This window comes from Micropterus salmoides, unplaced genomic scaffold (genome assembly GCF_014851395.1).
Source record: "Micropterus salmoides isolate LMB-PRFRI ecotype aquatic unplaced genomic scaffold, ASM1485139v1 Ms_hic_scaffold_1, whole genome shotgun sequence".
NCBI classification, from domain to species: Eukaryota; Metazoa; Chordata; class Actinopteri; order Centrarchiformes; family Centrarchidae; genus Micropterus; species Micropterus salmoides.
Window position 1 is genome coordinate 46,907,190 of NW_024040040.1, and position 10,597 is coordinate 46,917,786.

At 42.4% G+C, this 10,597-nt stretch overlaps 2 protein-coding genes across 3 annotated transcripts; one reads left to right on the forward strand and one right to left on the reverse strand.

The window, feature by feature from the left end:
• Positions 1–3,304: 3,304 nt before the first annotated feature.
• Positions 3,305–7,512, reverse strand: LOC119912396 (threonine synthase-like 1). Of its 2 annotated transcripts, none has more exons than XM_038731576.1 (3): positions 7,268–7,512; positions 5,600–7,000; positions 3,305–4,968 (listed from the first exon to the last, which is right to left on the reverse strand). In XM_038731576.1, the coding sequence occupies exons 2-3, from the start codon at positions 6,971–6,973 to the stop codon at positions 4,165–4,167; spliced, it is 2,178 nt and encodes a 725-aa protein (XP_038587504.1). In that variant the 5' UTR covers positions 6,974–7,000; positions 7,268–7,512; the 3' UTR covers positions 3,305–4,164. The 2 variants fall into 2 exon arrangements, with proteins under 2 accessions (XP_038587504.1, XP_038587511.1); XM_038731583.1 differs by having other exon boundaries at positions 7,363–7,509.
• Positions 7,513–8,255: 743 nt separating this feature from the next.
• On the forward strand, positions 8,256–10,552 carry enkur (enkurin, TRPC channel interacting protein). The gene is made up of 5 exons (XM_038731596.1): positions 8,256–8,335; positions 8,749–8,894; positions 8,981–9,204; positions 9,321–9,467; positions 9,818–10,552. Exons 1-5 carry the CDS (start codon positions 8,256–8,258, stop codon positions 9,989–9,991), a joined length of 771 nt encoding a protein of 256 aa, XP_038587524.1. The 3' UTR covers positions 9,992–10,552.
• Positions 10,553–10,597: the final 45 nt, after the last annotated feature.

Below are 10,597 nucleotides of genomic sequence, written 5' to 3' on the forward strand. Positions count from 1 at the left end.
AATTTCACATCAGGTGTAACGTTAGCATTATAGCTGTAACTTTAGCTGTGTTAGCCAACGTTTACAACAACTCCGCACTTGAACATTCTGTGAAGTTACATCGTAATTGCAGATAGTACCCAGAGATAGTATGTAGCTTGTCGTCATAGCGACGTCACACACAACTGCCACGACGTAATGTTCAATGCGACACACACACCAGCGATCCACACAGCTCTTAAAATACATACAGTCTGCGGTTAAAACGTTCCAACATTCCTCAGAATGTAAAGACAGATAAGCGGTATGAAAACCTTCCAGCTGTGTTTTCCTCTGTCGTTGTTGCTGCAGCGGTCTGTGTGACGGCGGGAGCAGAGGGCTCTGTGAGCGGGCGGCTGGCCGTCCTCACACGCTCCTTCCGCGGATTGGCACAGGCTTCCCCCGCAGCCACTTGCGCAGCTCCTCAAATCCAAAAAATATTCAAGCACATTTTTGTTCTGCCATCACTTCTCGTAAAACTGTCAATATTCAAAATCTACACAGCTGATTTCTCACCTCAAAACTTCTCAGAAGTGGATTTAGTGATGAAATTCCCTCAGCTGAGTATCCCTCAGCTCGCTTGGAACCTCGATGGAGGTGAGGTAATACGAAAAAAAAGTACCTGGAAGCAGGTACAGGTGCAACATTTCTACAACGGAAAACCAAACAAAGGCGAATCAAAGGGCCTCCGCTCAGACTAGCTTGGTTTGAGGGCGTACCTGCTTTATGACGCGTTTTCATTGTGACATCACAAGTAAAGGAAGTGAAGGGCTGGACTACAAACGAGCTCTTTTCAAGCAGTTCAGAGCAGAGCTTTCTGTGGGAGATGGGAACTCCCTTTGGGCTGGACTTTGGCCCTTTTTCACTTTGCAAACCTGTTACATGTACAAAAAATATATATAACTCAATAAAGGAGAGGGGAAAAGCCAAAAAGCATAATACCACCTCTTTAATGCAGAATAGTTTTCTTTTGAAATGTAATTTCTTTTCTGTATGTAACAAGAAATCCAAAGGGGGATATTTGACAAATTGGAACATTTTGCGGCTAAGAAATGTGATGAAAGGTGGTATATACACAAAGTTTGTAGACATCCTTGTTCACATACTTATGTGTGCTTTTGGTTTTTAAAAGTAATCTTCAGTGCTTCCCAAACCCTTTTGGCTTTTCACTAGAGAGATTTATATTTTGTTCTCGAGGATAAATTATTTAAGAATCTATTTTACATTGTTTGACACGGCTAACATAAATGTTAGCTTCTCCAACAGGCTAACACTTTTACGTAACATCAACCAGGTTGTAGTTTTTAGGTAATTTAGGTTAGCAGAGTATTTCTTTCACAGCTAACGCACAACAATGAGTTTATAATATATATTTTATTATTATTATTTTAGTTTATTATTATAATTTATAACAATAAGTTGTGACCGTTTCCAAATCAGGTAAAAATATAGGACGCTACTACTTCATTAACGTTAGGGGGCCTTCGTTGTCATGATTGCAGTAACAAACATGCAGTTACGGTTCGGGAACACCTTGGGGAGGAGCTGAAAAGTCAACCTTATCAGCTAACATCAGTGGCCGACCTCACTAATGCTCTTGTGGCTGTGTGGCGGTAAATCCACATACTTTTTTGACAAATTAATACTTTTGAAGCCAGGAAGCCACTTTTCCTCTGAGTTCTTGCAAAGACAGAGAGACAATGATCCAGATCAGTGTGCATGCTGGGAAAGTGTTTTGTCAAATCTGGCCTGATTTTCCATCTATTTTAACAACTGCAGTCATACGCAATTCTCGAGAATATATCTTCCTCCCTCCTCTCCCCGCTGCTGCTGAGGCAGCACCTGGATTTAAATGACTTGACTGACAGCCACAGAGACGGGATTCATTTCTGGACACCCCTGTAATGGATGGTGTGACGTTGGCGGGTGGAAAATTACCCTCGGGGCCACCCCACCCCTGCTCTGTATTACGTGATGCTTCTTCTGACAGATGTGTGGCAAAAACGTGGTCTTGGTGGGTTCTGTTTGGGTGTGCTAGAAGCAGTAACTTACATTTGTAAATATTTCCCCTTACCCTAACCCTAACCCATCTAACCATATAAGAGGAAAATAACTGCAGAAAAACATACCATCACTGAAGCTTACTTTAGGAAAGACACATTTAATGTATTGGTCTAAACACTGTATATGTGTATATGGTTAACACATAATGCAACTGTCATGCAAAGGTCATTTACTTGGAGACATAACAGAAGCACAGTTGACTGTGTTGGTCAAACAGTATCTGAAATTACTTGTTTGCAGGTGTTTTTTGGGATAAAAAGAAAATCACAATGGCCTTCCTTGCTGGTGAAGTCAGGAGGAAAGAAGAAACTACTCAAGAAAGCAAATAGCATATATAGCATATTTCCCTACATGTCAAACTCTTTTTTTAGTACTGTTGAGAATATTTCTTAAGGGGCTTAGTTGATGGAACAGGGAAAGGTAAGACTAGGTCTAGCTTAGAGTAATTTAGCTGACCCCATAAGTGTTTTCTGACATTCTAGCTTTAGATATTTCTCACTTGTCCTTGTCAGGGAGACAACAATAGACTGATTAGTTAGAGACAGTAGCTCAGGCGTCAGGCTGGCAGATATCAGTGTTCTCTGGGAATCTTACAAGGTTGAGTCTTACAAGAATGTTTATAAGAACTCACTGGCTCCACAGATTAGAGTACAACTCATGGATAGTGATAGATTCCTATATGACGGAGCATCGGAGTCTAAACATAGATTAGTTGTTCTAGGTTAAGGATGACCTAATAGAGAAACCTACAGGCACTAGGGGGAAGAGAGAAACATAAAAGGGACCAAAACATGTTCTCCTTCAGATTTGGTGTTGGCATTTGACGTGTGCACATGTTGTATGCTGGCACTGTGTCTCCTCGGCCGGCCTCAATAAACATTGCTATGTGAAGTCTTAATCAGTCTCCGAAACTTCTTCACACCTGAACCTGGCTCACAATATTTCTTCAACAACAAAATAACACAGTTTTAATAGACTAAAGAGTACATAGTGCCGTGCTGTGAGATCTACCATGTGGCTTCATGTGTAGCCTTTAAGATAGCTCCACATAAGCAGAGGAACGTTTCTGTAATAAGAAAAAGGATAAAGGTAAATAAAGCATTGTTATATAAATAAAAAGCCCAAGGAAATATACTGCAAATATGTACTGTCACAGTACAATTCACAAGTATACAATTGTCACAGGTTCTTGGGCTGCGAGAAAGATGGGCAACAAGACGAGTTTATATGAAGAAAGTAAATTTATTTTATGAAATGATACTGAACAAAGATAATAACCTGGAAATCAGTATCATTCATGTTAGTATGTATGTGTGTGAAATGGCAGTAACATCACAAAAGCAAACAACAGCTGCACCCGCAATGACAGAGAGAGAGTGACAAAAAGGTGGAGAGCTTTATAGCTCCCAACCACTCAGGGCCCAGGTGTAGCTCATGCAGCTGATGACGACCTCCCAGAACCACATCCTGCAAGACAAGGCAGACAAAAAGACACAGGACACCTAGTGCCTGGGCACGGTCGTCACACAATTAACTTAAGGAAGCTGATTCTCTCCCTGATTAAAGATTCTGATCACACGCATTAGTCTATTTAACCTTCTCCCTTGGGCAGTAAATAATTCCCTGTACAGTGATACCCATATACTGTTACTGCAACGCTGGTACCAGTGTGTCCGCAAGGCAGTGGCCAAGAGGCAGACATCCCCATCTAGTGGGCCTGGGCTCTAGATGATGATGTAAAGAAATGTTGCGTAATTAATAGGCTTTAAATCGAGTTAGAAAACAGTTTAGAGCTCTGTTACAGTATAATCAGAGTCAATGTGTTGTTAATTTTTTTCCCTCAATCCCGCAGGCTCAGGCAGGATTTTGGCCTTTTTAAATCCACTTTTTCTTTCATTGTTCATTTTTGTTTGAACGTCTTGCACCTTTTTTCCTTATTTGTTAAATGTGCTTACAATACACTGGAAGAATGAAGAGTACGTGATACAAAAAGGACACATGAGGAATGTACTTTTTGGCAAATAATTAATTGAATTTTAAGCTGACATTAATTTAAGGTGGACACCAACAAAAGCTAAAATCTTACATAACTTTCAAGAAGGAGTCCTGTATCATGCCCTCCACTTCTTCTACAAGCACGCTGTAATCTGCCTGACAGACGGTGTGTCCCGTCCTGTCACTTTCTGTCAGGCATTTCATCATGTCTCTGTGTATTTCTGGTCCACATGCAGTTGATCCGAGCTTCTTCAGCTGCTCAGCAGGATGCTCTGGAATACTTTGGATTTGTAAGGCTTTGAAGATAGCGGGAGCAAATTTCCCGTAGTGAGCAGTGGAGCAAAGCACCACGGGGCACGAACCATCCTGCAGCCTATCAGCCACAACTTTAGCCACGGCGGTGTGCGTGTCCATGACGTAGCCCGTCTGTGTGTGAACGCTCTGGATGCCGGCCAAGCAGTCGTCTTCAGAGCACCAGCCAGCCTGCACTTCCTGCTGTATCCTGCCAAGAAGATGCTCGGGAACCTGAAAGTGCTGCTGTCTGTCTAAGCGAGTGAACAGTTCTTCGACAAGACGGCCGTTGCCATCTGAAACGTGATAGATAAACCTCTCCAGGTTCGAGGATTTCAGGATATCTATAGCCGGGGAGTGGGAGAGCTTCAGAGGCCGCCCACGGAGATCGTACTCGCCTGTGGTGATAAAGTCTGTGATGATGCGGTTGTGGTTGGACGCACAGATGACTTTTCTTATCGGGACCCCCATTTGCTTGGTGTACACAGCTGCCATGGCATTACCGAAGTTACCGGTAGGGATGCAAACATCAACAGGGTCCCCAAACTTGATAACACCGTCTCTGCATAGATCCAGATAGGATGAGGAATGGTACACCACCTGCAAGTGGAGGAGAAGTGTGTTATACTGCAGGTTGCAAAATAAAAAGTTTACCTTAAGACATAACTTTTGGAGTGTAATCGTGCAAACTGTGTCAATCTGTACCAATGGGGGGGAAAAAGTGAAAGAATAAATCTGGTAAAAAACACAACAGATGAAACATCACACAAAACACCAGGATTAATTGTGTGAGAAATATTTTTTTATTTCCCAGTGTCAAAACAGCAGCAGCTCTGAAACACTACAGGTGCAAACTGTGTCTAATAAAGCTGTAACTGACATTTTATAAAGATTTACTAACACCCCGAATAAAGAGAACTAAACTGAGTGTGCATTCTAAAATATTGCACGTGCAATTTTAGTACCGGTTATGGGTGAAGAATTATTGCGTAGATGACAACAGGAGGCCATTCTGGTGGACCCTCAACACCCTCTTTGTATCTCATGGTAACTTTATTTGCATGACATTTTCTGTATGTTATATGTATTTAGGTCTTCTATTAATTATTTATTTGTTTTATGATGTGTATTTGCAAACTGCCCATCTCTCACAGTCAAAATATCAGGTGTGAAAAAAGCCCTATTATAGAAAGTAATCTTTTCATGGAGCCCTACTCGGTGGTCAACCCACCTGTGGTAACAGCCGTGCCCAGTTGATGGAGTTGGCGGTGCTGAGGACTGTGCCGTACTCTACAGCGAGGTGCCCCGTCAGCCCAGATTCTCCAAACATCCTCTTTATTGTTCTCTGACAGAAGTCAAAGTCTGACAGGACGCTGACGGCTCTGGCGTTGCCCTCCCTGCAGCTCATCATCTGAAGCTTCTGAATCTCACTCACGCCTTCCTCGGGGAAAAACACCAGCACCCCGGTCCTGTGTCTTTCGGCGCCACTGAGCCTGCTGAAGCCACTCAGCACGGCACTTCCAGTGTCTCCAGATGTGGCTACCAGGACGAGGTAGTTGCACATGGGTGGGAGGCAGTAGGCGAAGAGCTGGGGCATCAGCTGCAAGGCGAGGTCTTTAAATGAGGCGGTGGGGCCGTGAAAAAGCTCCTGGACATACTGATTGAGGATGAGATGTTTTACAGGTGCTACTGCCTCACTAGAAAAGTTAGACCCATATGCGTTGAAAATCATTGTTCTCAGATCCACAGCAGGGATGTCCAACGGGTGTATGCACTTTTCAAGTAAAACTAACGCTCGTTCCGGGTATGACATGTCAGCTAGTCTCAGCCATTCATGAGCATCAATGTTTGGGAAGCCATTTTTGGGAACATAGAGGCCTCCATCTGTGGCCAGACCTTCAACCACCACATCACTAAAGTATGTTTTCTGATTGGACGACTCCACACTGTCATTCCTGGTTGACACGTAGGTTTCTGCAGCGTGGTTCTGATATCTCTCCACAGCCTTCAGCACCTTCTCCGCCACCTCCTCCACCGTGTCCCCTGTTCCACACAGCACCCTCACGTCAAGCCATTTCTCATAAAACTGTTTCCTGTAACGCAGAATGTCCCTCATGGGTACCCCTGCTTCCTGGCCCACTATCCTGCTCACCTTCATCCTGGCGAGCCTCTGAATGATGTCTTCACTGTTCACGTCCAGGTAGATGACCAGTCCGGACTCTTTGACGTGCTGCATCGCTGCAGCGTGAAGAGGGTTGGAGCCTGTCAAGGAAACAACACACCCAGAGGCGGAGAAGTTACACAAAGCCTGGCCTTCTTCCTCCAGGAAACGCTCCCCGCCGACTGCTGCCAGCTTGGCAGCAACAGGCATCTTCCATGTCGCCTCCAAGACATCATCATCAACATCAATCACAGGCAGCCCCAGTCTGTGGGCCACTATCCTCCCCACTGTGGTCTTCCCTGCTCCAGGAGGACCCATGAGCAGGATGTTCTTGCCCCCCGGCAGGGAAGCTTTGGTGGAAAGCCATGATTTTGGTGTTGAAAGGGGACTCAGGTAGCATCTGACAGCTCTTAGTGCAAGCTGACCTACATTCAGTAAGCCCATAGAGGTGTCAAATGACAGCAGCCTCTCCTGTTAATAATGTGAAAGAGGACAGTTAAAATGCATTAACGTTATACTTATAACAAAATTGCATTATTTAGACTAGCCTTTACATTTAGCACACGTGTGTTTTGAGTCAGTGCTGCAAGTTGTTGCCATAACTTTGCACGTGTAAAGAATGAGACACTCAGTTGTGTCCTCTGTTACTTCATGCCCGATAATATTTTTAGTAGTCTCTAGTAACAATAAGGTTTTAAGGTTTTAACAATCAAAGTCAAATTCTATTGTACCACATACTTGACGGGAAGATCACTCTGCAGGTTTCGAAAACAACTACGGTCACCCGGGAGCGTCAAAATTTATGACTCCTCCATGAGAAGTCGAAGGCTTACCCAGCTCTCCGTTGCAAAAAGAAAACATACATTGTAACGTGGATTATTTTCTATGCAATCTAGGCATGGGCGTAGAAATTTAACGATATAAATGCGAATCACTTCAACACGCCCAACTTTTCGCACCGCGGAACCTGCCGGCTGGTACGAGTTTCTGCTGCATTCAAATGCTCCTCGGGAACATAAACTTCCGAAATCTAAGGCACAACTGGCTTTCAGATAAAATAGCCATTATATTCAAATTCTGATAATCCAATGCATTTAAACATAGGCATAATCAATAACAAATTTACACATCTCTTTTTTTGGTAACAGCTTATAATTTGTAGAAATCAGGCAGCCCAGAGCTAGTGTGCAAAGTGGGTCAAAGTAGCAAAGCAGGCCAACTAATTAGAAAAAGTATAATGTATTATTTTATTAAAATAATATATCAACATAATAAGGCAGCTGAAACAACTGAACACCACTTTGCCTGTTGCAATTATCTATGAGTGCGTGAAAACTAGTTAGCAAGCACATAATGGAATAAATGGTTTAAATAAATTACTAACAATTAATCATTAAACTAATAGATTAGCTGTCAGATATTACAGTCAATTAATCACCTAATCCTTAGTTGCAGAACTAGAAATTCGATGAAGCCCCTAAACCAAGACACCGACTGAACTTTACACGTGGACAGCTCATACACATCAAATTTAATGATTTACAACTGTCATGAAATGCAACACGAGTCCCCGCAGTTGCCTGGTAACCAGCCGGTGGACGTGTTGTCAAACAAACCGCACTGAGCCGATGGTTTTATAGCTAATGTTAGCTCGTTAACTAGCTGGCTAGTTAGGTGAACTTAATTTGTGTCTTTTAATCCTTCGCCTGGTTTTAAGTCCTTCAAAATGTCTGAAATTGTGCGTCCACCAGAAAGCGTCTACAATCTTCTACCAAAGGAGGAGGTTCATGCTGAAAAACCACCAAGGTAACGTTAACGTGCAGTAAGATAACGTTATAGCTTTTTCTTTTTTTTTTGCGTTAACGTATTTTTGGTCAAATTAACCTTTTAAGCTTTATCTAAGTTAGCATAGGCTAACTAGAGAACAAGGCGTTTAGCTTTGAATTTCTGAAGAAACAAATAAACCACTTAGGAATTAGGGAGTAAAGTTAGCCCCTGTTATCTGGCTAACATTTGATCTTTTTAAATAAGAAGCATTTTATTTTGGTAGTCTGCTTAAAACGTCCTCTTAATTGCTGTTATTTCATTTTATTTTGGCATCTCTTGTAAACAAAGATAAATAAATAAAGGAAAGTAATTGTAGTTTTACATTCAGTCTGTTTTTTATCCATAATGAATTACTTTCAAATGAACTGATCTTTTTCTCCAATGTGCTGAAGGTATATGTCCAAGTATAGGCCACAAGTTGTCCTGGAGAAAAAGTCAACCAAAGATGCAATGAGAACAATGGGACCAGCCAAAGTAGAGGTGCCCTCCCCAGACAAATACCTCAAGAAGCAATCAAAGGAACCCAAATTACCCGAAAGTGAGTTCTCCTACAGACTATTTGACAAATGAGTGTTTTTGAGCAGTGATTGTGTTATTTATCTTCATGTGTGTATGTTCTTTCAGAGACACAGTGTTTGAAAGAGGCTCGTAACACCTGCACTGTGAGGAAACCAGCTGTTCCTGCGAGGACAGACAACCCCCTAATGGGCATTCGCACCAAGAGAGACTTTATAAAGACAGCCACAGCCGTGCCAATGAAGCCCCAGCCCGCCTGTGTGGACTCCAGCAAAGGACACAAGCAGCTCCTTGAGAAGTCAGGACTTCTCCCGAAGTACATCAAGAAAAAGGTGAGAAACGTTTTAAATTTTAAATTTGTTACACACACCTTGAACGTCAGGGAAAGATGGTAGCACGTACAAAAACCTAGAATAAAGGGTCTTAAGTTTCCAGTTCCTATTTTCAGCATTACGGAGAAGTACCTGAGTACCTGCAGCAGCGCAATGAAGAAGAGCAGAGAGCTCAGGAGGAGTACGACAACTTTGTGAAAGAACAGAGGGAGCAGGGAGCCATGAAACACCTGTCTGACGAGGAGCGACAAGACATCCTGGAGGTACTCGAACACATGGCACAATGGCAGTTGTTTTCACTGAAACAGCAGGGGGATCATACGGACATCTGGAACGACTGGAGGAGTACAGGAAATGAATGTGATGATTTCATGTCTTTGAAGTCAATAAGAAAATAGTTTTATTCAGTCCAAGTAAATCAGGTTATTGTAAAAAAAGAGGCCTGGAGAGTACCCATCAGAATTAATAGAACACGGTGTGCAATCTCTACAACATAGACAATACCTCTTTGATCGGTGTTTGAGATATAAAAGCCTTGAATCCTGACAGTTACATTATCAGGCTGACTTTATTGTGCCAGTGATGCTTTTCCTTGTGTGGTCCTACTATCCAGAGGCTGAAGAAGAATTGGGATCAGCTGCAGCATGAGTACCAGGGCCTCTCGCTCGTCACTGACACCATGTCGAAGAAGTCCCGCAAGGAGCGCCTCGAGGTGGCGATGAAGCAACTGGAGAACGACATCAACCTCTTTGAGAGGTTCAAGACCGTCTACATACCCAATAACTAGGACATAAAAACGACTCTTACTTAATCAGATGTAATGTGCTGTATGTCTTGGGACTCCCACCCTCAATTCAAATCACACAGGCTTCTGTAAAAGTCTTTATTCGTATATTCTCATGATCCGTCATCTGAGCAATGAAACAAAAGTCTAGCACATTAAAACATTTCAAATTAGAATCATCGACCCGACTGTTAATAAATAAAAATAAAGATCACAGGGTTGTCAAAATCATTCTGAATGACCTTCTGGGAACCTTTTAAATTCATACCAAATGTATTGGCAGTCTGGTTGATAGTTGAGATATTTTACTGTGACCACTAGTAGGACAAAAATTTTTTTTGAAGTGATGTACTCTCTGAAATACTATGATGTTTTTCTGAGTGGAGCCTCTATATTTTAGAGCTCCAGGTAATAACAAGCCAATATTCATTTATTTTTTCTTTCTCGTCAGCTTCCTGCCATAAAAATGGAACTTCTAGGAGAACTCCTTTGCAAATAGTAGACTGAGAGTATCTTTTAAAATCAGTGTCACTCTGGCTTAATAAAACTGACTGCGTAGAAACTGAACCTTGTTAATTTTTGTCATTCTGCTGCAGTGGCTTGTGAGCC